Source organism: Grus americana, chromosome 12 (assembly GCF_028858705.1).
Source record: "Grus americana isolate bGruAme1 chromosome 12, bGruAme1.mat, whole genome shotgun sequence".
NCBI classification, from domain to species: domain Eukaryota; kingdom Metazoa; phylum Chordata; class Aves; order Gruiformes; family Gruidae; genus Grus; species Grus americana.
In genome coordinates this window covers 400,710-427,759 of record NC_072863.1, presented here as the reverse complement: position 1 = coordinate 427,759, position 27,050 = coordinate 400,710, and the positions used below count along the sequence as shown (strand labels likewise).

Here is a 27,050-nt window from a genome sequence, read left to right as displayed (position 1 = left end):
TTTTGCAAATATTAAGTAATTACTCACAATATTGAAGGAAAGTAGGTGTTAGTGAGGTGGGGGGTTTGAGCTCTGCCCTACTCCTCTGGGAAAGCTTTACCAAGACATTAATGCTAAAGAGTTTATGTCTTCAGATTTCAGATGCTAAAACAGGGCTGAGAAAATGGCATTTTGATTGATGCGGCAAGGGGAACCAGCGAGGCGAGGAAGCGAGCGAAGCTCTAGCGTGGGAGCTGGCACCGCTTCCCTCGCGGTGTGCCGTGGGAGAGCCGAGCCCCGTCCCTCCGCCGTGCCTCAGTTTCCCTCTCTCTGCTGTGACCTGTGCAATGACTTACAGCAGATCTTGCCTTCGGCTCTTTCCCCCATCCTGTGCTCACGCTTTTTTTCCCCAAATAAATCCGAGTGAGCGGCGGGCGGGTCGCGGCCGGGCAGGGGACGGGCAGGGCAGGCAGCGGCAGAGCAGCCCTGGCTCTCCGAGCAGCCCTCGGTGCCCCGTCCCCGCTGGAGAAGGCGTTTTTCCATGGCTGCAGGTGGCAACAGCTCTGCTGACCCGGGCAGGGAGGGGGGTGACCTGAGGGTCCTGCCAGCACCACCTGGGGGGCCAGACAGGAGCAGCGCTGTCCTGAAAGGCGTCTGGGCAGGGGAGATTGGCAGGGGAGATTGGCAGGGCTTCTCCCAGCCGCTCACTGTCACAGGGCCCTCACACCTCGGCGAGCTCGGATTCCCCTCGGGAACGCTGTCGGCTTTTGCTCGAATTAGAGATGTCAAAAGGCAACAGCACCATCGTTTAATTTTCCTCCACTACCACCAGAAGCTGCTTACCTGGTGTCTCGTCCCCACAAAGCGCTGTGAAAACGAGCACTACCACCGTCATTTCACGCACGGGAAGAGAGGTCCCCCGGGACAGAAAGTGCCAGCGCGTTTTGCAGTGGGCTTACGGGTGCAAGGTGTCCGTGTCCCTGCTCCCGCGCCTGTCGGCGTGCTGGCTGGGGGTGGAAGAGCAGCTTTTCAGCCCCGACGCCCGCTGCACGGGAGGGTGCTGTGCCCCTCGCCCAGGCTGCGGGGGCTCGCTGCCATGTGGGTCCAGCCAGGCCCCTGGAGGGACGCTCCCAGGCGGCAGCCCAGCACGGCGGCAGACCTGCAGCAAAGGCATTTACAGCTTCTGCAAGGACAGGGAGCTGGCCAGTAAATCCAGGGAGCTGGCATGGTCCGTGCCGCAGAAGCACAGGGAAGAAAGCGTTTTCCTAAGAGGTGGTGTGATGTTAGCTGCAGCCTGGCAGGAGACTGCTGGACTGCAGCCCAGGCCCTGCCACGACACAACAGGCAGAAAGGATCCGTGACTCCTTTTATTTCTGTTACATCTCTTTTGGAGTTGTTCCTCTTTTAGAAAGCACCTTGGTCTGTGTGGGGTGCCTCGCTGAAGCTGCTGTGGGCCCTGGGGTTCAGAGCAGGCTGACCCCACCATGGTGGTGGTCTCACTGCCAGCGGCCTTTGTGGCACAGTGGGCAAGTCTCGCGGCCGTCATTTTTCCATTTCTTCACGGGCGTTAATGGTGTGACTCAGCCACCCCAAGTGTGAGGAGAAAAGCTGGAAGGAGGCACACAAACCTCCTTCTCCTGTGGTCCCATACAGCCACGTGCCTTTTCTCTTCATTCTCCCAAATTAGTCCAACCTCCATGTCTCGGCATCGTCCATGCACTCCTGTAACAAAGAGGGACATTACTCTGCTCTTTTATTCCTCCATACACTTTTTAAAGTTGTCAGTTTTTAAATTATTCTCACAAGACCAAGCCAACATCTCCTTTTCCGATACTTTCCGCACAGCACTATGAGGTTAGCATCCTTTCTTCTGTCAGCTGACGGAAGCAAACCTTGCACACGTTGCGCTTTCCATACAAAAAGTGCTGAGTCTTGTGATTTTGAGACTAATGCAGAGGACTCAGGAGAAGAGTGGACAAAAGACAGGATGCCCACTCATGAGGAGAAAGGGAGAAAAAAGATGGCACGTTGTTCAAAACAGCCTTCAGAGTGGCGATGAAACTGTGGAAGACACGTTAGTAACAGGGCAAAATATCTGTGGGATTCATCTGTTTGTTTTAACTTCCCCAGAGCACGTGTTTTCCAGTTGTGGGCTTTTGTGCATGTTTAGGTGCAATATTGTTACTAACAAATCATAAGCTGGAAAGAAGAGACTTTATGTCAGAGGATGAAAACTGGTACCATTAACATTTGGTTCAACTTCACCGGAAATTTGTTACCTACCTTTTTTTTTTTGAAGAGTCCAAAGCTTTAAGTTAGTGTATTGGAGGTATTTGGCCACTCTGCGCTTTGGCTGACCATTGCAATTTAGCCGTCAAGACCTATTTTTAGTCATATGAATAACGAAGAACTTTTGGAGTGGATCCTGAAATGTCCTGAGACTCAACAAGAATGTGACAGTGGCACTCAGCGGAGCTTGCTTCGAAGTGCTTTATTTGTTCATTTGCACAGTGCCTTTTTATCCCAGTGTTTGTAGTGAGTCACATTTCCTCTGCCCACGGCTTCCTTGTGAAAAGTAGTATAATAATGAGGTACTCTTTTGCTAACTTGGTATTCAGCATAGGTCCAGGAAGTTAAGCTTTTCTATTGATTGTTCTTTATGGTTGTGAGTACAAAAGCCTCTGCCAAAGTCCTCTCTGCCAGGCTGGCTGGTTAAGATCTGTCAGTGAAGTGTTTTGAACATAATTGCTCCGCTTCCTTTGCCGATCCGTGCTGTCACTTCTGGGAACTCAGGACTCACTGTAGTTATCCGGCTGGGCTGCATTAGGAGCTCGAGGTTGGGCTACCTTATCTTATTTATTTTAATGTGTTCTTTTAACTTAGATACAGCACTCCTCAGATGTATGTTATGTCTGAGGCCCAAGAGATCTCTGCCAAGGCGGTAGGCAAAGCTCCAGAACGATAGCACCGGCCTTAGCAACGAGTGATTTAAACTGAGGCACATCCCTGAAAAAGGCTGGTTGTCTGGTTTATCAGGACCTCGGGTTTCTGGAATTGCAGGTGAACTTCCAGGGACACGCACGCACATGCAGAGATAAACTCTTGTCGTATACCGATAATCTCATTTCCTGTCGCAGATGACTAAAATGCTCCAAATAAGTGCCCAAGTTTGCATTGTACTTCTCAAGTCTCGACTTATTTTGATATCATTTTTCAAATTCTCTGAGAAATCCCTCTTCACTCATGCCGCTATAGCACCACCGAAAACCAGCAGTCTATTAAGAGGGCTGCGTGTATGATAGCCTTCATCCTACTTTCCAGTACCAAAGCAGCTTGAAAATTAGCAAAGTTGCCCATCTCGGGTCACTGTTCGGAGGACAGGCTGGTTTCCAGTGTATGACACACCTTGCTCTCGGACCAGACACCTCGGGGGAAGGCAGCAATCGGCCACTTCTCCCGGGCGGGGGTTGCACCAGGTCAACTATTTGAACATCTTCTCGGTTCCGTATCCTGCTGCCAGGTGGAAGATGTAAGCCTTGACATTTATTTTGACTTCTCCTGACTTTGCAATGTTGCTTCAGTCTCGCCCACGTCTGACCTCAGCCAGCAATGCCCCGCCGAACGCCGCCTCGAGCAGGCTGCAGCTATCGCTCTCGGTGCCGCCGGAGCAGGCAGGAGGCAGAGCCGGGAGGGCAGGTTCCGTTACGGAAGAAGGCGGCGGGTTTCAGCGCCGCGGAGCTCTTGCCCGGACCCGCTTGCGCTGCCGGGCGGGGCGGGGGCAGGGGGCGAGCAGCCCCCGGGGGAAGCGCTGGGCCCCGGCACCGCACCGGGCGGGCACGCGCTCCCGAAACCCCCGCGCGCCCGAAACCCCCGCGGTCCCGCCGAGGGGCCGGTGCCGCAGCGCCCCCTGGCGCCTCCCGCGGGAGGGGACGGGGATGGGATGGGGTGGGGTGGGATTGGGATGGGGATGGGATGGGATAGAGATGGGGATGGGGATGGGAATGGGATGGGAATGGGATGGGGATGGGATGGGGATGGGATGGGGATGGGATGGGGATGGGATGGGGATGGGATGGGATGGGGATGGGATGGGATGGGGATGGGATGGGGATGGGATGGGGATGGGATGGGGATGGGATGGGATAGAGATGGGGATGGGATGGGATGGGGATGGGATGGGGATGGGATGGGGATGGGATGGGATGGGATGGGATGGGGATGGGATGGGGATGGGATGGGGATGGGATGGGGATGGGATGGGATGGGGATGGGATGGGGATGGGATGGGGATGGGATGGGGATGGGAATGGGATGGGATGGGATGGGGATGGGATGGGGATGGGATGGGATGGGGATGGGATGGGGATGGGATGGGGATGGGAATGGGATGGGATGGGATGGGGATGGGATGGGGATGGGATGGGGATGGGGATGGGATGGGGATGGGATGGGGATGGGGATGGGATGGGGATGGGGATGGGATGGGATGGGGTGGGGTGGGATTGGGATGGGGATGGAATGGGGATGGGAGGGGATGGGATGGGGATGGGATGGGGATGGGATGGGGATGGGATGGGATAGAGATGGGGATGGGATGGGGATGGGATGGGATGGGGATGGGGATGGGATGGGGATGGGAATGGGATGGGAATGGGATGGGAATGGGATGGGATGGGATGGGGATGGGATGGGATGGGGATGGGATGGGAATGGGATGGGGATGGGAATGGGATGGGATGGGATGGGGATGGGATGGGGATGGGATGGGGATGGGGATGGGATGGGGATGGGATGGGGATGGGGATGGGATGGGGATGGGGATGGGATGGGATGGGGTGGGGTGGGATTGGGATGGGGATGGAATGGGGATGGGAGGGGATGGGATGGGGATGGGATGGGGATGGGATGGGGATGGGATGGGATAGAGATGGGGATGGGATGGGGATGGGATGGGGATGGGGATGGGATGGGGATGGGATGGGATGGGGATGGGATGGGGATGGGATGGGATGGGGATGGAGATGGGGATGGGATAGGGATCAGATGGGTATGGGAATGGGATGGGGCAGGATGGGATGGGGATGGGGATGGGGATGGGATGGGATAGGGATCAGATGGGTATGGGAATGGGATGGGGCAGGATGGGATGGGATGGGACGGGACGAGGGGCAGTGGCAGCAGTGAGGCTGGTCTCGGCGGGGACGAGGGAGCTGTGCCAAGGCGTTTGCCCCGGTTCCGGCACTGTGGGAGCCGCTGCCTCTCCCCTCCCAGCCGAAACCACGAGCGCTTCCTGCTGGGGGTCCCTCCCCTCCGCGGGCGATGCCGCTCTGTGCTGGGGCTTCATCCTCCATCCATTCAGGGGGTTCTGGAGCTGACGGGGAAGGTGGGCCAGGACTTTAAAGAGACGGTGAGTAGGAGCACGGACAACTTCAAGCGGCATTTCACAAGTCACCCCATCAATGGGAAACGCGAGAAGGTGCTGGGGAAAAGCAGTGGGGTCGGTGACCACCTCGGGATGGAGTTGCCAACCTCTGTTGCTTTCCTCATTTTGTGTGTATGTTTTCTTTACTCTCCTCTTGCTCTTTCCTCTCTTGAAAAATAAGAGGAATGACAATCAATAATACATGCTGGTGAAGAAAATACGGTCAGTTTAAGTGCAGCTCTTGCAACAGCTTTCAAAGCAACACACTGGAAGAGACCAGGCAGCCCACAGTTTAAGGTTATCCTGTGTTGGGATCAGAGCTAATTCTAAATTTGTTCGCAGAATTACCAGAAATCTGCCCCTCGTACTGCAGAAATCCAGGCAAGCTATTATCCCCTGACGTACTCATTCTTTACCCGAGGAAACTCCTCTCCTCCAACCTCCTTGTTTCTTCTTGCCAGCCATCCCCATGCCCCCGGCCCTGCCGGCCACGGGCTGCAGCTGCACGACTCGAAGTTCCTCCTGGCGATGCCGGTGGCAGGCGAGGCAGGCGTCGCGTTATTGCAGCGCTTACAGCACGTGCGTCGTGAAGCCCACCGGATCTGGGGCAATGCCGGAGCCAGCCGCACATCCCTTCGGTATCTGTGGGGAGAGAGCAGAGGAAAGCAAGCGCTGATGGTTGGGTCCTCAGCTCCCTGTCACTGAGAGCACTTCCAGCAGCTGCAGCAAAGTGGGAGGTGTAAATATTATTCCAGGCCTTGCTCCTCTGTTTAAAAAGCATCTCTGGCCCTAGCCCGTAGCTGTGGCTCAGCGTCCACAGATGCTGGAAGGTGGGATGGGCGCAGGTTGTGAAATCCCCCCCACGGCAAAGACCGCCCCGATGCAGAGAGCGCAGGTGGGGACCGCAACGCCCTGTCCTGCAGGCAGCCCACCCCACACCACAAAGACTTCCAGGGCTGGACCCCGATTCCCTTCGCTTCTGCAAGAGCCGCAACTGGCATTTACTGCAAGAGACTTGAACCCGAGCAGGAAGCTACAGGAATAACGAGAATCTTGGACGCTTTTTCATTAACGGCGAGTTCTCAAAGCCACTTTGATCTGATCCTCAGAGCATTTTTCCTCCCCTCTGGACTCTATGCGCTTTAAACGCAAATATGATTTCATGGAACAACTTTTTTATTACCTCCTTGCCTCTGACGCTTTTTGCTCTTTCTCGTTGCGACGCTGCTCTGACACACTCAGCACAACTGTGGGTGGGTGCCACGCGTGAAGCCGGACACCCAAGAGGGACCCGCGCTCTTCCCTGCTGAGTCATTCACAGCCCCGGATGCTCCAGGGGTTTTTCTCCACCCTAAAAACAAATAAAACATTTGGACCAAGTTGAAAAGTTAAACTGTAACGCAAACATTTGTCTGAAGTAGGAATAATGGAAAAAGAAGAAAGCAGCTTCTTTCTCTCTCAGCATGCAACAAGAAAACTTTATTAATAGGATTCCCTAGTAGGAGTCCAATAAATGTACAGTATTGCTGGGAACATCCTGAAACTCGTTACTCCGTTTACAGATGCTGGCTGTTTTGCTTCTCGGTGGCTCTTAATTATTAGTATCTCAGCTATGGGTTTCATGGAGACTCTTAGGTGGATGAGCCCTGCTATATTTTCACGTTTATTTAATGTAAAACTTCCTTTGGGAAATAAGGTGCTAAGTGAGCTTTGAATCGGCAAGGCAAAACCCACAGAAGTTGCTGCCGGGTTCCTGCAGGTCGGTCAGTAAGTTTGGATTGGCGGACATGGGGGCAATCAGTCTTTCTCACCTGAAAAGTCTGTCTCATACCTCACTGACGTCTTCTCTGGACTAAAGCAAAGCAAACCACAAGAGAAACAAACCTCTGCGGTTTAGCAAATGAACAGAGGTGTCAGCTGAAACAGTAAAGTGCCGTTGTAAAAGTAAAATAAATAAGCAGTGTAATGCTAATCTTAAAAAGAATTACAAGACTTTCAACAACGTCAGGACCTCAGTGGGACACATTCCAGCTGAATAGACTCCGATCTCCCCGGCCTTTGGATTTACAGCGGGTGAGAGACGAGAAATAACGTAGCATGTGTTGCGTGCCGTCCTCCCGGTCCTCAGACCTTTCACCAGCTGCCGGCAGCTCGGTCCCCTCGGGGCTCTCCATCACACCTCTCCTTGCAGCGTCTCACGTCTGTTTGAAGACGCTTCCAGCTTCCGCATGGCTCTTTGTGGCGGCACACCCAGGAACAGCACCCTGCCGATAAACAGCCTGTGGGATTTTAAGCGATCGGTGGGACCGCTTTACACCAGATTTCTATGAGATGCATGTCAATACAAATCTCATTTACTCCTGTCCGCTTCTTGTTAGGAGAATTTTAAACATGCAAATTAATTAGGAACGGTCTAAGGGTCAGCACAGATACCACAGATGAGGATTTTCCACTGAGAATTTTGTTCTCCTAGGCAAAACGGAATGACTTCTCATTTTGCTGTGTATAATGTCAGGCCCACTCTTCCTCACCCTACTGGACACGGATCTCTGCGCAAATAATGGCGGCGTGAGAGTTAACGCCTTTCTTGTAACGAAAAAATCACCAGCAAGGAGCAATTCTTGAATCTGAGTCAGTGATCAAAAATTCAAAAAATGGACAAAGTCCACGGCAGCAGTAAAGTTGCTATTAGTTTTACCAGCTTAATAATTACACAGTTAGCTAATAATTACTCCGCTGGCAAGCTTATGTCCTGCACAATTAGCACTGGATTATTTAGTAATAGCAATAATCCTAAACTGCGTCTAAATTTAAGTTGCCAGTCTGACCCGTCTATAGCAATGTGTTTGGGAGGCAGAGAGCTTCACAAGTGAATCTTCGGATTTCCTCTTACCACAGCTGAAGACAAAACGAGAGTGACCCTACAACGAGCGGATGCATTTCCCCCTTCCTCTCTCTTACACGTATACCCCTCTCTTTCTACATCTCCCTGCTTTTCAAAATAAAGGCACATGGTCTTGGTTAGGAGAGAGCCACAATGCGTTGTGCTTTAGTGGTGCTGGGAAGCGAACCCAATTAACTGGTGCCGTTCTAATAGCTCAGGATGTGACTCATTCCCCCCCAGCCTGTGGCACTGCATCCTGCACCAGCAGAATGTGAGGACTCCTGCTCCACCGCTCCCTCCTGCTCCACCGTTCCCTCCTGCTCCACCGTTCCCTCCTGCTCCACCGTTCCCTCCTGCTCCACCGCTCCCTCCTGCTCCACCGTTACCTCCTGCTCCACCGTTCCCTCCTACTCCACCATTCCCTCCTGCTCCACCGTTCCCTCCTGCTCCACCGTTCCCTCCTACTCCACCGTTCCCTCCTACTCCACCATTCCCTCCTGCTCCACCGTTCCCTCCTGCTCCACCGTTCCCTCCTGCTCCACCGTTCCCTCCTGCTCCACCGTTACCTCCTGCTCCACCGTTCCCTCCTGCTCCACCGTTACCTCCTGCTCCACCGTTACCTCCTGCTCCACCGTTCCCTCCTACTCCACCGTTCCCTCCTGCTCCACCATTCCCTCCTGCTCCACCGTTCCCTCCTACTCCACCGTTCCCTCCTGCTCCACCGTTCCCTCCTGCTCCACCGTTCCCTCCTGCTCCACCGTTCCCTCCTGCTCCACCATTCCCTCCTGCTCCACCGTTCCCTCCTGCTCCACCGTTCCCTCCTGCTCCACCGTTCCCTCCTGCTCCACCGTTCCCTCCTACTCCACCGTTCCCTCCTGCTCCAGCGCTCGTTCCCTCCCGCGCTGGCGGCAGCTCACAGAGCAAACACATTTTCCTCTGTGCCAGACACTCCGTGCAGAGCTGCCTGAAATCAGTGAGGGCTTTTCCACTGAATTCCTTTGAGTCCGGTTACGGAGGAAGGAAAAGAAACAGCTTTTGCCGTGTTTAGCTTTTGCTAGAGGAGGAAAAAACATCCACGTGAAGCAATGTCATTTTTAGACCTCTGATTTTTTTTTTGTTCAAGTATTGTATAGAAAATAAGGTTGTTTCTGCAGCTTTATGTGACATGGCACAGGCTATATGCACATACAGAAGGCAGTTCCATATAATAGAATAAGTTATTTAGTGCCAAGCTTGCTTCACCTGCGTTGCACAGAATGGCAGGTGTTTCTGTCGTGCCGCATGGCAATATCATTCTCTCGTGAGCGATGTTCCTAAGAGCATATCTTTTATTTCCAAGTGGGGGGGAAAAAAAAAAAAATCACGGAACCCCTTTTACAGAGGTCTTGCTCTGGTTTCACAGCACATTTCACACCATCATATGCTGTTAAACCTCTGTCAGATGCTATAAAATATTGAGGCACAGCCCAGGCACGCAGGTCAGTATCCGGGATGGCAACCATTACTTTCAGCCTAAACCAAAGACATTTGCTTCTTCCCCTGCTGTGCTGGCCTGGGGCGAGTGGAGTGGAGGGAAAGCTGGTTTCCCTGTTCGCTGCCCGGCCCTGGCTGAAGGTGTGGGCAGCGCGGGCTGCAGGACGCTGCCCCGGGCGCTCTGCCCGCTCCCCGGCTCGGCTCCTTCGGTGTCCGGCATCCTCCGTGCCGGGCGGGCTGGGGCGAGCTGTGCTGCCCTGTGTCTCCTGGGCACCTTCCTGTGTTTGTGCTGCATCGGCTCTTTCTAAAAGGGTTTTGCCCCAAGGTCATACAGAAAGGGACTGGTTCTTATTCTGCCTGCACCGCCTGCCAGCACAAACAGCGGGACAAAACACCTTGGCTGAGGTACTGCGTGGCCTCCGCGCTGGGTGTCTGTATTCCCCTCGCTGCATTCAGTGACATAAAGTATTTGCGTGCATCAGATCCCTCTCAGGAAGGGAGCCTTCTGACCCTGCTGGAGCAGCATGATGCTGATTAGAGGTGGTTAAACGATTCGCAGCTGCAAGTGCATTATTCTGCTTGTGAAGTTCCTTCAAAAGGAGAGATATAAAAATGGCTCTTCAGAGACGACAATAGTATGTTCTTTTCTTTTGGTATAGTTGCGTGATTTTAATTCTTTGAACACTGAAGGGTTATTTTAATATAGATGTAGGGCGCTCTGTACTTGGCATATTGCTTTTTTCCAGTAGGTGTGGAGCTGGGAACGGCTGTAGCAGCTTCGATAACCAGGCTACCTGCCTGGGACTTCCAGCTCTGCTCAAAGAGACCAGGTCTTGCACAGTCACGCTGCATGTGTCGTTACCAAGCAGTTCCTCTCAAACGAATATGACTTCGTTAACCACTTTCACAAAAACTGACAGAGACGTAGCAGCCTCCGCGGTGCCGGTTCCTCCCCCGTTTGCTTGGTGGCAGGCGAGGGAGAGAGCAGGTCCCCAGCGAGGGGAAGGGGACCCGTGCGATGGCTGCAGATCCCTGAGGAGCACTTGGGAGAAATGCACAAGAAACCGGGCTGTGCTTCCGCTCATGGAAGCGTTTATTGGAGAATAAGAATTAAATTCAAGTTAGACGTGTCCATGCTCCTGGCCGGATTGAGGAGCTCAGGTGAAGAGAAGTGCTGCCGAGACCAGCTACTTACTGCACGGAGCTGCAAGAAATTCACGGGAATGAAATGACATTTACAGTCGGCACATGTCCACGGCTGACTCCTCATCTGGGTAATCATAGCTCTGCGTTTTACAAAGGGCTTTTCATGCTGAAAGATGCCAAAACACATGCAGACAGAAGTCTTGGTCACGGTTTTGAGGCTGTCAGGACCAGCAGTCTATGCCTTCCTGTTAACCCGCTTGTAAGAGGGAACATCTCCCTTTCAAAAAGTTACACAAAGCCCGCAGGAGAGAGATAGTCCTAAACCAGATATTTTATTTGACTGTTATCAGCCCCCAAAAACATTGGTGAATCAAATATTCTTGTATTACAACCATATGGAAATTTTAACAGAGCTCATATCAAAGCAAGAGCATCCAGCAGAAGGTTGCACATAACGATGGCAAAGTTTGCCACACTTTTACAAAAACGTAAGCTTTTGACAATCACCTCAAGGAAATGATATTTTTTAAAGGCAGCTCAACATCGCCAGACTGCAGACTCTTACTGAAGAAAGTGCTGTTTGCAGAAGGATCACCACGGGATGTGCAGTTAGGGAACCACCATCGGTTTTCCATCCGAGAGCAAGCGGTCCCTTAGAGAGACCGTGCCGGGTGAGGGACGTCTCTGCACGCCCGCCGCTGGCACACAGGCAGACGGTGGATCTGACCTTGGTGTGCACCGTGCATCTCGCCGTGCAACGGCTGAAGGAAGCCAGACCCGGCTTGCTGTCGTGTGGAAAAGATGAGTAGCAAGAACAGACTCCGGTTTATTTGCCCCAGAGTAATGAGTTCTAGCAGTTCTCGGGGAGCACGTTGGGAAATACCTGTAAACTGCGTTATTTAATTTCCTTGCATTTTTCCAACATCTGAATGAGAAAACGTTTCATTAACTTACTCACCTTAACAATGTCGTATTTGGGTTTGCGGTTTGTTTGTTTTCCTAGCAAGAGACATCTTGTTTGTAGAAACCCTCCAGACAGTTACATTGTGGAAATGCCAGTTGCAGTGGTATGAATTCCAAGTTTTCCAGATAGTAAAAACCCCCAACTTAGTAGTAATATCAGGTTTATGCTGTTATTTACTTGTAACATAAAATGAAAGACTCGGATGTCTGCCTCCACTGTGCCAGCTCCATTCAGACCTCCACTTACGCTTCTTTATTAGTCTGAACAAAGTAAATGCTCACACGATAAAGCCCACAGGAGCAAGTCTGTTAAACACATTTCTTGTAGGTGAATCAGAGAAGACACCCGAGTCTTGGGCGCTTGTTCTCTGAAGAGATTTTGCTAATTCGAGTTCCTACCCTGAGCACATCCTTCCGCAGAGTAATTCCCGCAGACGCGTGGTGGGGACGAGCGATCACCGCTTGTGAGAGGGGAGCATTTACGTGGAGCGCCGCACGGAAACGCCGGGGTGATTTGCAGTATCTCAAGCCACGTGAGGTCTCTGCTCCTCGCTGGCGTCCTTCTGTCCTCTCCCCTTCCCACAATTATCTCAGGAAGAAGCAAGGTTTGTGCGACACTTCCCTTTCCTCAGCTTCACAGCTGCTTTTTTTTAGATGCAAATACACTCTCAGGTCACACGTCAAGGTTTTCGTACCTATCCAAGTATCTCGATTTCATTTTGCTTTCGCTGCCTTTTAAGGCTAAATCCTTCACAACCACGAAGGCAGGGCCAGCACCGAACGGCACAAATAAGGAAACCGGTTATTCTTTCCGAGGAAGAGAAAAATGCGACTTGGGTGAGTTTTCACAGCCGTTAGTCTGAAGTTGGCCACATGCTCCCACTTGATATTTCTCACTGCTGATCCAAATCCAGCTCCGAAATGCCGGGGCTGGCTCCCACCGTGACCCGGCAGCCCGGCAGCTGCCTGCACCGGCTGTCCAGGCACCGCACACCCGCGTGCCCACGCGTGCCCACGTGCCGAGGAATCTCAGCTATTTCGTTACGGATGGGGAGCTGCTGCGCAGAACGGGATAAACGCTGCCGAAAGCCCTCGATCACCACCAAGAGCAGCGGGAACGCAAGTATCAGTATTTGAGGCAATGGCTGTGGCACGTTAGCAGACGCTCAGTTTTATTGAGCGGGGGAGCGTATAAAGGTCTACAAATGAACTCTTTCATCCTGTGCCAACTTTCCCTGTCTCCTGCCTTTTGGTTTTAAAAGCTGCAGATCTGTTCCCGACTCTCAGAGCTACGAGGCGGGCTCCACCTCAGGCAAAGCTGGGCGCCCCGTTCAGCCGCTGCCCGGCCGGTTGACGCCAGGACAGACGGACAGACACGCACGCCACAAAGGACACAGTTCGTGAGGGCTGGCAAAAGATAAAATATTATTGAAACTGAAAATAATTTAGACTTTACTCTAAAGAAACATCGATTAACGACATTAAAACACAGCAATATACAGTTTTCTTAGGAAATATAATGATGCGAGACATTCTTGATGGAAAGCCCAGAGACTGTAACGGAGCCCTACATACATCAGCGGAACAGGTACCTACTGGCCAACCCCCCTCTTGTACAAACATCCTGGCAAGGCAATTCCGACTTCATCACCTCTGAGTGCCTGCATACGGCTTTTATGCTTAACCGTGAAGGTTTTCATGGAATTGGTAACGAGCCGTATTTGCGTAGCATATTTGTGTGGACCCTCCAGCCCTTATGCGAGTCTGCCGTCCACCCTCCCTCACACGCGGAGCGAGACCCCCAGTTTGCTTGCCCACAGCGAGCCTGCGCTCCCAGTGCTCCCAGTCACAGCCCAGTTCCCAGCCCTGGCCTGCCAACTGGCCGCCCCTGGTTTGGAAGGGGAGGGACGGAGCGGGGGGTCGGTCTCCAAAGTCCATCAGTCCCTGACGGCCTCTTCCGAATGTGCCCAACGGGCCGTTGTCACCCCGCCTGGGGAGCTGCCCTGAAGTCAACCAGCTTAACTTGCTGGGGCCAGCAGACACGGCCGTCACGATATCAGACTCAAACCGGTGTCTCCAGTAAAATGATTTTGACTGCCAAAATCTGACTTCCAATTTAATATCTCCTATGTAGAAAATGGAAATACACCAAAAAAGAAACACGGTAGAAAGTGCCAAAAAGAAAAATTCCTCCGGAACCTTTGCTACTTATTGAGGGGCCGGTGGGGCGCGGGCGTGAGTTCAGTCCTTAGCGAGATGGCGGGCGGTATCCGCTTTAGGGAAGGGGCGACTCCTCAGCCAGCCAGCGCTTTAGAACAAGCTCGCTCGCGTCATTTCTTTCGTGACCGCGGTACAAGCGGTGCTTTACGGTGACCGCTGGTAATCCTTACAGAACAAAACGAGCCACTGACAGAAGAACACCTGCCAAAAGGGAGTGAGTTTTGCTGTCCTGCTTCCCAGCCGTGTTCCCGCTGTGGTTTTTGAGGCGTCTCCCCCTCCAGCGGCACGCGCAGCCGTCCGCCGGGCTGGGTCGCAGAGAGGGGGACGGGCAGAGCTGCGGCGTTTCTGCGACAGCAGAGTAAGCGGCTGAGCCGTCGCGGGTATAAATTTGAGCAAATTACGAATAAATAAAAAGAAGGAATCAATACAGTGTTTCTATATGCATAAACAGCCACGTGCTTTAAAACAGCATGCATCAGCTGGCGCGTGTACAATCAGTGTTGGTTCCCGCTATTTTCTTAGGCTATGAAAGATTTTCTGTGCTGTTAAAGAATTCGCTTCATTGTTGCTGACCGTTCTGATGAAAAATTCACTTGGCACCCCTCGCTCTGGAGCCGGCGTGTGGGCAGGCCATCCCCGGAGGTGTTTGAAAGCCTGACGGGACCAGGTCCTGAACAGCCCAGTCGGACGTTGAGGTTAGCTCGCTCTGGGCGGAAGGTTGGACTGGATGGTCCCCAGCAGTCCTTTCCAACTTGATTTTTCCCCGTGATTCTGCAGTTATGACACGACGCTGCCTGGCCATCGGGTGAAGGGTTTAGCTTTCTGCCACAATTGGCTGAACGCTGGATATGTCTGTCTTTGCAGAGTTCCTCTGGGAGGATGCCCTGGCCTTCTGGCAGGCGTTGCCTCTTTTATAATGGCAGTTCTCAACCCAGGCGTGCCTGAAAGGGGGGGAGATGTCCTGCAGAGCGTGACCCTGGGCTGCACTCCTTCGCCGGCACGCGCACAGCAAGGACTTCAACTCAGATCTAAAGCTCTCATTCAGCCAACAGTAAATGAAGGGGTTGTAGCAAGTGCTGCTCATGGCAAACCAGTGAAAAGCAAAGTACAGAGCGTTGCTACTGTGGATGGCCCTACAGGAGATCAACACCACGTAGCAGTTCAGCGGGAACCAGCATACTGCAAACACGATCACCACCACCATCAGCATCTTCAACGTCATCTTCTTTTTCCGTTGATGGGCGTAGTATTGCTCCATGGTGAGGTCCCCGATGGCATTTCTCAGCCAGAGCTTCTTGGCCACCATGGTATACGTGATGGAGATCACAAGCAAGGGCAGGACATATAAGAGAACAAAAGTAGTCAAGTCCAAATACTTCCAGAAAAGATCAGCAGGAGGAGGGAAGCTGGGGAGACAAACCATTCGTATCGTTCTGTTTCTGAAGATCAAAGAGAGAAAGCACTGTCAGTTCCACAACCAGATGCGCACAATACCTGGAGGACAAACATCCGACGTTCTTAGTTTCAGTACGGGTACAGACAGCGGAACTCATTCAGTAACATGGGCAAGTGCCACTTTCAGTGGAAAAGCTTGCTTTAAGTTTGACCTTTGGCCCCAGTGAAGATATGCTAACACATTCCCAGAAAAAGAAAAAAATAATCCATATTGACACCTGTGCCCTCTAACGGTGAGCACCACCTCTCTTCTGTGCCCGTCTGAAACTACAGGGCTGAATCTCTGAGGCAAAGCCAGCTAACAAAAAGTCTGAAAGCAACGCCGTTGATTGTCATTGTCCTTTCATGAGGAACACACCGCCTGGTCAAAGAGAAGGAAGACTTCTCTGTTTCACCATACTTTCTTTGTTAATAACACAGATTGAGAGATGTGTGCCTTAGAATCTGTGGGGCTTTGATTAAGCTGCATATGTCATATTAAAAAAAAAAAAAAAGAAAGAAAAAAAGCAGAGTGTCAATGTCTTACCCGATATAAAATCTTGTCAAAGTCTGATAAATGGCATGAGGCAGTGAGAAGCAGCTGGCCATGACCCAGATGATAATGATGCAAATCCCTCCTTTCACCATGGACATGCGCGGCTTGAGGGGGTGCATGATAACCTGCGGAGAACAACCAGTCCTGAGGATTTACAGTGCCTTCAACTGACAAAAACACACTGCAAGCTTTAGAGAGAAAGAACGCATCTTTGCTTTGTCCGTGTCCAGGAGCAAGCATTTCACACTGATCACTGAGTAAGAAGAAACAGCGTGCGTGCTTTCCGGGACAGCAAGGAACGCTCGGCACGGACGTTAAGTGTGGCACAATAGAGACGGCAGCCACGGGGCTCACCGCGTCTGGCACTTGGTGGACTCGCAGGACAGTGTGGCGAGGTGCTTGAGAACCACGACTGAATGTCACCCTTGGCCAGCGCAGCCCTAACAACCCTGACGTGTGTTCTCCTGTATTCACGGGTTACCCCGTGCAGTGCTGGCTACCGCACGGTGTGCTCCATGTGTGCTTGCTGCTGAGGAGGGCTACTCTGTCTGACGATGTCTTGGTCACTCCTTGAGCCTCACGTTGCAGTTCCAAGCTCTGCAGCAGCTCTCCGTCCCTCCAGTGTTAAAAGGCAGAAAGGAAAGACTCATCGTGCAGGACCGCAGAGAGCATAAAGGGCCGTAAAACGCAAGGAGTTGTGCAAGCATGAAGTGTTACTGCTGGCCCAGCGCCCGGAGCGGAGAAACACGCTCAGTGTCACCATCGGCTTGACTTCAGAGATCATGATGGTTAGATATCTGTTGAGCTACATGCACTATGGATGATTATATTAGGCAGTGAAAGAATAATTAAAAATAGATCTATCATGTCATCCAAATGATCTCTTGGCTGATGAAGTCTTTGGTATTTTATGCATGCCTTTTCTAGTCTCATTATAAATATCTACTTAATCAAGCTTCTACAGCTCCCCTGGAGCATCTGTCTGCTCCGGTACCTCTCAGGACTAGCAATATTTTTAGAGGCAAGTGTTGATTTCTGTATGCTCAGTGACATCTCCTTACTTCTATTTTTACCTCCTTGGGCCATACTAGCTAATTCCAGTTCTGAGGAACCTACTCCACTGGATTTAAAGGCAGTTATTGTGTTTGCCCCTAATTAAACAAACACTTCTTTGCCATGCCTTGCAATCAACCCAGAATCTACCAATTAAAATCTATCGTTATCAAAACGCTTTGCTTTCAAGAGCTGCAGTGTTGCACATAGAATGGGCAGGCTACCAAACTTTTTGTGGTAAAAAAGACAGAAATGGATGATCTATGCTCTGGCAGTCACTGTAATTTTCTGACACCAGATGGAGCACATCCCAGATGATCAGAGTGGAACCCGTTCTTGTTTTGCACTTCATCTAGCCGTGTCATTTATCACGTGAAATTGCTCTTCAGTAGCAACCGTTTCTGTGACTCCAGCACTGCAAGAAGAATACAGTCTGCCTGCGAGCGCACCTTGCAGGATCTGCTCTGCCAGTGCACAGCGTTTGTCAGCTGAAGCAAAAAATCCAGACTGCATTATACTGCAAGGAAACCCTTCGGTTTGCACTCATCGCTTGACCTGTAAGGTTTTCCTGGTTGGTATTTGCAAAAAAAGTATCAGGGTAGGAGGAGGAGAGGAGAATTTCTTACCTTGGACTGAACGTGCCAACATAGTTCTCACTACTTCCAGTCTTAGGCATCCCAAAATAATGAGAGGAGCCTAAAAGCTGTTAAGACTCTTCATAAATAAATGCTGAGATAATGCACTGGCTCGCTGGGGTTTGAACTTCAGCATGCGTTCCTGCCATGCTCCACAGAGTGGCCGAGGTGGGCAGGGACCCCCGGAGATCATCTAGTCCCGCTCCCCGTGCAAAGCGGGGCCAGCTGGCGCAGGCTGCCAGGCCTCTTTCGGGCTGGGTTTTGGGCACCTCCAAGGACAGAGACCCCACAACCTCTCTGGGCAGCCTGTTCCAGCGTTTCATCACCCTCGCGGCAAAAAAACCCGTGGATCTTAGCGCACCGCCCTGAAAGCTAGAATCCTCCCCTCCGTTCCTTGATTCCCAAGACAATGCAGATTTCCCGGTACTGGGATTTGAAGGGGAAAAAAAACTATGTACTTAGCTCCTTATTTTCTAGCAAATGCAGCGGTGCCGTGTGTCACATACCTGATGCCGATCCAGAGCGATGGCAGCAAGGGTCAGCACAGACACATGCACGGAGCAGTACTGAACAAACCGGCTGATGTGACACATCAGCTTTCCAAAAACCCAGGTACTGCTTACAAACCGCACCTGAAGGACAGAGAAAATTGGATTAAAACAGTGTCCGTTGTCTGAAGAGTAGCACATAGGCTTCCCCAGAGCATGGTAAGGAAGAAATGCTTTAATATCGTTTCCTTATGTTTTGTAGGTGCATTATACTCAGTTTTCTGTGGAAACAGTGACTGTGCAAGAGGCTCTGAAAGAGAGGTGAGATTTGTTATACTGCGGAAACAAACCCTCCTGAGTAGCGCGTGTTTGCGTGCGCATGTATGCACGTAACGTGGCCCTTCTGGAACGCGTAAGGAAATCTTTGCTCGACTCCTTGATGAGGCTCCGCAGGGAAAATCAGTAGCTTGCCTCCTTAAAAACAGTTGCACGTTTGAATTTGCAGATGCTGAAATTTGCATGGGTTCAAAACTTAGTGAGATAATTTCACGGAAGAAGATACCACTGAGGGCACTGAAGTAGCGAGATAACACCTCTGGGTTAGGGGCTGCCATCTGCGGAGCACCCCTGCCTACCTGCCCTGCGTCCGCACCCTCCTGGGGTGTGCAGCCACCAGCCACGCTCACAGGCAGGACGTGGAGCTGGGCGCCAGGGTCTTGCTCGCACGCTGATCCCTAAGCCCGACTCCCCTCTTGTCACGTCGCGTGAGATGCGCCGACAGGAATTTCAGAGGCGTCAGTTAGGTTACGCAGAGTGGGAAACGCTACCCTGCGCGTGAAAAAGCAACTCGCACTCCACGGGCTGGGTTGCCTTCCTCCCCGATCTGAGCTCTGCGGGTACGGGAGCCCTCTCCACGGGCGCGTGAAATCCAGCCGACGGGGACGGGGGAGGCGGGGGGGTCGAAGCCTCCCCGAGACCGCGGCGGCAAGGGCAGCACGGCGTTCCTTGTGAGTTCCCCGAGAGGCGCTGCTTATTGTGGCTTTTCCGCAGAGGGGATTATTCCAGATAACAGTTGTTGTCTCGCTACCTTGTTATTCCTAACAGCGCGACATTTATTCCAAATTAACGCAACTCAATCTGGAAGCAGATCAAGCTAATTTGAAGTAAAGCACATTTACTACAAAACATCTGTCCGCACAGAAAATTAGTCAAGACTAGCTAATCTGTTTTCAGTTAATCTAATTAGCTTCCATATAGAGACCACTCTAGTAGCAAGGACGCTGTCACTGAATGTGTAGCGATGTGCTGTTCCTCTGAAGTTGCTGTAAAGCTCTTTCCTAAGAGAGATTACGGGGGTTTCGTTACTTGTGCCTCGTGTGCGACTGTTGCTGTCAAACACACAAGAGGGCACTATCCTTTGCCTGAACAGATTACGGGATGCAAATCCCATCAGAGCAAGGCAGAGAAATCCCACCAACGGAACAGGATCAGTTTAAGAAAAGGTGAATTCAGACTGATAATTCAGGAACTGCTTTTGGAAGGCAGAACACCACTACGGGCATCTCTGGGCAAGGACTGAAGCGGTACTTGGGATGCTTTCGAACCAGAAAAGCTATACAGAGAGTCCTGTTTGCACGTTGCTTATAGATTGTGACAGTGGGGCGAGAAATTAATCCGTTTAATTCTTCCCAACTCATTCTTTTAATATTTTTTTATGTCTTACACGTCACCGAGCCCTGCCTGCACGCGAGGGGGTGTCGGGGGGGGGGGGCACAGGGAGGCAAAAGGAGAGGGGAGGGAGCCAAAAAGAAACCATTAACCTGTTACCGGCCCATTCAGTACACGTGCACACAGCTGCCAGGCACACAGACACCCGCAAAACACGGACGAGGCGGATGCTCACCAGCGTGAAGGGGGTGTTCAGAATGGTGATCATCACGTCGGCAACGGCCAGGTTGACGATGAAGAGGCTGGTGGCAGAGTGCATCCTTTTGTTCTTGATCACCACGTGGCACACCAGGATGTTGCCGAAGAGAGAGATGCAGATGATCACGGAGTAGGCTACTATCAGCAGCGCCTTCACCGTCCGGCTCTGGGACTCACCCTCATACTTGGTCCCGCTGCCAAAGTCCCCCAGGTCCTCAAGGTCCAAATCAGTGTGGAAGAAGGATTGGTTAGGGAAGCCGTACAGCGCAGAGAAGAAGTTGGTCGCGTTGCGATTCTCCGCTCTCCAGAAGGGCTTGGAGATGTACTGCAAAGGGAACCACGTGTGCCTGCTCATGGCTCGGGAAGCAAAGCTCCAGCGCTGTCCGTGTGCCCGGCCAGGCTGCATGATCCTCTCTGCCCTCCTTCCAGGCAGCTCAGGTGCTAAAGTCAGCGGTTGCCGGAGGGAACGCGCACGCTTGCATTTTAAAAATGTGCCCCGTGGTTGCAAACTGCATCAAAGAGTTGATAAATGGGTCCTTCTTCCTGTGCTGGGTACACGAGAGCTTTGCTCCAGGGACGCTCCAGCTGCTGTCCTTTTTCAGTCCCAGAGGTCCTACATACAGGAGCCGATTCGGATGCTGAAATATCAGAGATCCCCAAACACTTTCCCTCTGCACCTAGGAAGAAATCCTAGTGAATATTTCCTTTTGGACACCGTTCTGCTTCTCTCCCGCAACTTCTCCTTGGAAATCTGCTTTATGGGTTTTCCATCAGTCCTTCATCCATCAGGTCTCTGTTTCCCAAGTGCTTCAGAGCTGGTCAGAATCAAACCAGCAAGGGCTGCCTTTCCCGTTTCCTTCCAGCCTCAAAGCATCTCTGAGCTATAGACTGAAGCAGCTTTGCTCAGAGGCTGAGCGGTCCCTGCTTTCCCTGCGATATATACAGCCTGCCGGCTGACACACCGCATGTGAAATAGCCAATAGTGTATCTCTTCCCAGTTTCTCCTGAGGTGCACTGCAAGCACACGCACAGACGGTGGGAGAGTCTGACATGTGCAGATCTAGCAGAGCAGCAAAATACAGAGAGAACGGATGTGTCCTGATCTTCCCTGCCTCCCCTCTCCTCCTCCTCCTCCTCTCGGGGTACCCAGCACAACAGCTACATGGGGTGAAGCACCTTTACTAATTTGCAGCATCTTTCTTTCTCTCCCTTCCAGAGTTTTAGCAGACAGCGAGCAGCCGAGGATTTCTGCCTCCCGAGAGCCCCCGGCTTTGTGCCTGGCACCGTCCCCTTCTCGCTCTCCTGCGGCACAGAGGACAGTCTAACAAGCAAAACGCAACCTGAAAACAAGAACAGAAGTTTCAGGGTGCTGCTGGGTGGCCAGGGAGACTCCTGCCACAGCTCGGCCCTCCGGCACTGAGCCAGGAGGGGGGAGAGCAGGAGCCAACAGCAGCGACATGGGTGGAAATCCCTTCTGCTTTGCAGACACGCTCGTTTGCAGAGCGGCCTCAGGCGCCAAGCTCAGAACCTCACAGGCGAGAGCCCTTCTGCGCTGCCCTCCCGCAGCGGCCCCCCGCGCCGGGGGCGGGCAGAGGGGGAACGGGCAAAAGTGGGGGCCTGGAGCAAAAGTCACCTTCCCTTTTCTGACAGGGTCGGCATCCCAGCATTCGTTTGGCAGCACAGGATGTCTTTTGCCATGAGCGCGTTTGTCCTGTGTGTCTCCAGAGACGCCACTCTCCGCCCTTCCTCAGCATCCCCAGACCCCCACAGCCCCCCTGCGTGTGTGCGTACACATACACACGCATGCCCTGACACGCGTGGCTCCGGGGCGGGCAAGCGCAGGGGCGTTGCAGAGGCTGCGGAAACACGCAGGGCTTCATCCTCGAGCTCCTTCGCTGCGTGGTTACAGGGTGCTTGTTTGCCAGTGTCCCCCCTCACGTCTGTGCCGCGCATTCGAAGGAGGACTTGGCAGAACAGCATTTAGATGCGCACGCATAAACCGATTGCCGTGCAAAGCCCCGTGTGCCAAAGGCACGCTATGCTCACGCTACAGTGCTTTGCAGAACTGATCGATTCTGTCAAAGGTTCAAACGCTTAAGCAATCGCGTGCTGTTTTGCTGCGGTTATTACCCACTTACAAACATCCTGAGCTGCTTCCAGCAGACTTCAGCGTTCGTCTCTCAGAACGCTTGTGCTGGCTCCTCCAAGTCAGACAGAGAAAGCAAGGGAGAAACGTACCTTTTCAAACGCATCCGTCTGAACTGCACACAGTCAACCTTTGTTTCCGTAGAAGATTTTTGGCTTTCTCACTTTGACACTACTTGAGTACAAAATTTTTGAAAATTTTTCATTTTCATGAGGTTATTTAGCATTTTCTTTTTTTGGTGCTTTTTTGTGTCAAAAAGAAATGTCAAACTGCTGAAATTTCAATTGAGGTGAAGATTCACGTTCTGAATATATGTAATGCAGACTAAGTGTTGCTGAGGACCAAAGAAATCAGAGCTGTACCATAAAAATTCGGATCGTGGTTTGGTCGGTAGCCTAGCAAATCTGAATACCAAAGAATCAGAGCACTTACTTTAAAAAAAGTTGCCGTTGCTCGGGGAGGCCAAGTCAGCAGGCAGAGATGAGCCACTGGACTTGGTGGGTTCATGGTACCTTTCCAGGTCTTGCCTGCAGGGACTTTTTCCTGTCTGAGAAAGATAAATCCGGTAATTCAGCAGTCAGTTTCACTGCACGGTATGTAAAAGTGTCCAGGGTCAAGGTGCTCACTCTTGCACCTTAATTTAAGCTCATTTTAAATAAATGGCTTCTAAAGACATGATTCATCTTCGTTCCTGAACAGTACTTAGCGATGAGCCAAATCGTCGTAGCGATGGAGTCTCTCTCCCCAGGCTGCGTTACCACAGCCTTAGAAGGTATACGCATTAAAATGCTTCTTCCTGTCTGCTCCCACGAAGATGTAAAGAAAGGGCGTTCGTTACTGGAGCACTGAGCTTGCCAGGCTGAATAAAATTGTCCCTGCAGGTAATTATATTCATATTTATGAGGTACGTAAAGACCTCATAAGAGGGCATGGGAGAAATACTGCGAATACGAGGCCATTACGTTAAACATTTCTCCTAAGGCAGAAGTTTCTGTCATGCTCCAAGGGTGCGTTTTTCAGCTCCGTGCCTGCGTCTCGGTCCGTCCTTCCCCAAGCTCCGATGCTGGTGCCGAGCACAGGTCTCCCACCAGCAGGGAAAGGTCGTGAGAGCTGCTCAAGAAAAACACTGCTCCGAAGCTGCTCCCACTTTTGAGCCGTTTCTGCTTCAGAAGACGCAAAGGAGACCCAGAGAGCAACCCGCAGGGAAACCGGCCGTGCCCCCAGGAGCATCCTCCGTCCTCCCAGGCCGGGGTCCGCGAGGGACCGCGCCGCAGGAAGGAGGGGGAGCACAAATTACGGCAAAACCTAAACCGAAGTCATCTGGTGCAATAATGAGATTTCTGGCTTGAAAAAGAAACTGTCTCTGCTGTGCCATTCAGAGATGAAAGCAGCTGGAGCAGACGGGAAGTTTCAGTGTTTGAGCCTTGTCCAGAGGGAGGAAATTCAACAACTAAAATTCCCGAGTCTAAATGAGGAAAAATCCATTCAGCGTGCCTCTTGCATCAGGCAGCTATTTGAAAGATTCCTGTTCCCCAGAGAAGACACGGTTTTGATAAGTAACAGCAACGAGAGCTGTATATCAACCCCTAAATTTTTTTCTTTCATTCAAAAGCTGTGTTATAAATAAGAGTTTGGACAGTCCTTGAAAACCATGATCTGGGAACTTTTTCTTTTTTTAGATTTGCTTTAATGCACTGAGGACGCTGTATTCCTCTTCATTTGTGATGATTAGTACTGCTTTAGTGACGCAGAAAATGTGGGATGAACAGACACAGAACTCTTGCAGGACATTTCATGGACACGATACTAAGACTTAATAAATAAACCATGTTTAGCAGTAACGGAGAGGATACACCCGTAATGGATTAAATAAAGCAGCTCCGTAATTCAGACAGATGCTAACAATTAAAAATCACAAATATATTTAACTTAGGCATTGTTTACTGCGCAGAACAGCTTAATGTCATGACAATAGTAAAGCCTACCGTAGACTGCGCCTGACGGCAGGGAAAAGCAGGTTTGGCTTCTGGGGAGGAAGAGATCTGCTCGGCCCACAGCACTTGGCAACACGAGTTTTGTCTGTGTCTTCCTTCACCCCCACTACTCACCACAGGCTTTCTCTTGCATTCCCCCCTCGACACGAGAGCGCCGTTGCAGATATAATCCAGCTTTTACAAAACGTTTTAATTTACTGAGAGCGGACTTTTAGGCAAAATCATAAAATTCGCCACTCTGAAATAACAACAGCTGCTAACATTTAAATTAGAAGCATTCCCTGACAACCAACTCATTCTATATCTGGTTGATGGCAATAAAACTGACGGGCGTGTTTGGTGCAGATAAGGTTTGTTTCGAGAGTCTAGTAAGTCTGCAGTTTGACCTTCACATTGTGAACACTGAACGATTCGGTGCAGCCCAGACGCGGAAGCCCCTTCCGCCAAGCGCAGCACCCCGCGTCTCTTGTCAAAGGGAATAAATCCAGGCCCAAACAGGACCCCCGGAGGTGCGACCTGCAAACGATCACACACCCTACCTGACACCTGCCAAACCGTCTCGGCACCCAATTAACGCCACGTTTAACGACGTGGGCGCTGAACTAAAGCTCTGCAATCGTTTAGCATCGGCGAGGGAGCCGCTGGCAACGTCTCTGGCTCTCAGGACTACAGACGGGCAGTCTGGAGCCGGGGGCTGTGGAGAAGGTGGACTCTGACCCGCAGAGCCACGTCCTCTCCAGGCGGAGGAACGCTGCCCCGGAGAAGGGCAGCCTAACAAGCAACGTCAGAAAATCCGGAGGAGAGGTGCTCTCGAGAAGGGAAAGGGTTGTAACTGCAGAGGAGAACGGAGAGCATCGCGCTTCAGGGCTGCCGTCGCCTGCGGTAACGGGCCATTACCCACGGCCAGTGCCAGCAGCACCAAGGACTGCTCAGACCAAATAAGCGTCGCAGGTGAACGACTTTGTTCTCTGACATCAGCGACCTGCAGTAAAGAATTTTGGTAGGCAACCCCTTACGGTATTTCTCCTTTGGCTCATGTTCTCTCAGCCCCCACTCTTAGAGTGAAAGGTGTTTACTCATTGTTTTTACTAATTCTCCCTTAAATACACCGAAATAAGTGACTACAGTTCTGCCCTCCCACTTTTCATGCTCCTGGCACTCTGCTAGCTTCAGCGTGACCCGGGCACGGCACGAGACGTTCACATGCAGGGACAGCCCGTCGGTATCGGCCTGCGACTCAAAGTTTGGATGTCCGCAAAACCAAGGAAAGTGATTCAAGACCGTTGAGCCATTTGGGCCCCCACGTCTGAGGGAGGGAGCGACCCGGAGGTAAAGCCCTGTAGCTCTCCCAGCGACCTGCTCTTCCGACTATGGGATTGTCCAACGGGAGAAGCCAAACCCTAGCTCAGCGTGTGAGCGCACAGACTCCTTTCCCCAAATCCTTATGCCCCTTTACTCCCTCCGGGACACCGAGCAGGCCACTTGGGAAAAAGACCCTCCAAGGTGGGGACTTACTGCAGAACAGCCTTCTCCAAGAGCTCACGCTGAGTCGCTGCAAATCCGCTGCAAAACTTTCCTCCCGGCTAATAGGGGTGACAGGGGGAAGGACGAGTTTCTTTGCACTACCTTTAAATGCCTGTGAAATTGCCAGTTCCTTCTATTGCCAGGCTTCTCGATGGGTTTAGATGGGGAAGAGTCCTTTATGAAGAGAACACGTTATACAGAACGAGCTCCAAAGGAAAAGCAAACCCTATTCCAGCCAATTATCTTGAATTGAAACGGGATTCTGATTGTGCGAACAACGAGCTGAGCGGAGCCGGGTGTTACGTCCTGGCTCGCACCCGGCTGAGCTCCCAGGAAAGATGAACTGCTCCCTTCACATTCATTTGCATCTGCTCTCTCACCAGGTTTTGCCTCCACATTGCCGAGAATTACAACACGCTCCAAACGCTCCTAGTTGTGGCCGAGGGCCAATTTCAGCCTACAAATCCTACGTGTCACCTGGAGAGATCATCATCTTCCCTTTGGCCCGGACCGGAGACGCGATGCAGGCTGCGCAGCTGGTGCTTTCAGCACGGGCGGTTCGCTGGGGGCAGGCGGCCGCCCTCGCTCGGCCGGCACCGCAGGGACGCTGCCGCTGCACCTGCAGCCCTTGTGCGAGGGCAAGGCTGCGGCAGTTTATCCCCGCTTACCTCTGCGGAGAAGCGGCATCGGTAAACAAAGAGGTAAATGAATCGTGTAGCGAGAAGATGCTCAGCCAGAAAGGGAGTGGGTGGAGCAGAGTTTATTTAGTCATGCCAAAGTAAACATCACTAATTACTTTCAGGTCCTCCTTGAAGTACTGTGATTTCTTTTCGGTGGAATAGATTGCCTTTGAGGTATACAGACACTACAGAGTTTTAGTGTCTTTTCATCACAGAGGAAAAATAAATAATTCCTCTTTGTAGGGAAAAATGTGAAAGAAAGGTGCTGGGAACGGACTGTCTATCTGCCAAGTTACTTCATTAAATCTGTCTGAAACAGTACTTGAGCTTTTATTCTCACAGCTTTCCTGGGAGGCAGTGAAATACAATTCCCCTTCTGCAGACAGACGACAGGGACGGGTGATCAGGCGACCCAGGACACCGATGCTTGAGTTAGGAGCCGAAAATGACGACTTTGGGTATGCTGGACCAGGCTTTCTGGAGTGCAGACTGACGTACGAGCATCCTGTAAAGACATCCACAGAGAA

General features: G+C 51.8%; 1 protein-coding gene and 1 long non-coding RNA gene across 8 annotated transcripts; one reads left to right on the top strand and one right to left on the bottom strand.

Moving 5' to 3' along the window:
- The first annotated feature begins 5,200 nt into the window (after positions 1-5,200).
- Positions 5,201-6,794, top strand: LOC129211782 (uncharacterized). The gene is made up of 2 exons (XR_008578973.1): positions 5,201-5,386; positions 5,583-6,794. It is a non-coding gene; the product is annotated as an uncharacterized LOC129211782 (long non-coding RNA).
- Positions 6,599-26,267, bottom strand: LOC129211781 (G-protein coupled receptor 83-like). Of its 7 annotated transcripts, none has more exons than XR_008578972.1 (5): positions 20,157-26,267; positions 18,272-18,397; positions 16,069-16,202; positions 11,863-15,526; positions 6,599-6,752 (listed from the first exon to the last, which is right to left on the bottom strand). XR_008578972.1 is itself a non-coding variant. In XM_054839413.1 (5 exons), exons 2-5 carry the CDS (start codon positions 20,583-20,585, stop codon positions 14,902-14,904), a joined length of 1,314 nt encoding a protein of 437 aa, XP_054695388.1. In that variant the 5' UTR covers positions 20,586-21,519; positions 22,418-26,267; the 3' UTR covers positions 9,644-14,901. The 7 variants fall into 7 exon arrangements, 6 of the variants coding, with proteins under 6 accessions (XP_054695388.1, XP_054695387.1, XP_054695385.1 ...); XM_054839413.1 differs by lacking the exon at positions 6,599-6,752 and having other exon boundaries at positions 9,644-15,526; positions 20,157-21,519; positions 22,418-26,267; XM_054839412.1 differs by lacking the exon at positions 6,599-6,752 and having other exon boundaries at positions 9,644-15,526; positions 20,157-21,519; positions 22,758-26,267.
- Positions 26,268-27,050: the final 783 nt, after the last annotated feature.

Bases quoted from the DNA above. Each gene is read 5' to 3' on its own strand.
- LOC129211781 (XM_054839413.1), bottom strand. From the start codon at position 20,585: ATGCAGCCTGGCCGGGCACACGGACAGCGCTGGAGCTTTGCTTCCCGA. The intron at 16,203-18,271 runs GTATGTGACACA...TGTTCTCCGCAG, and splicing joins TCGCTCTGGATCGGCATCAG to GTTATCATGCACCCCCTCAA. The intron at 15,527-16,068 runs GTAAGACATTGA...TTTGATCTTCAG, and splicing joins TTGACAAGATTTTATATCGG to AAACAGAACGATACGAATGG.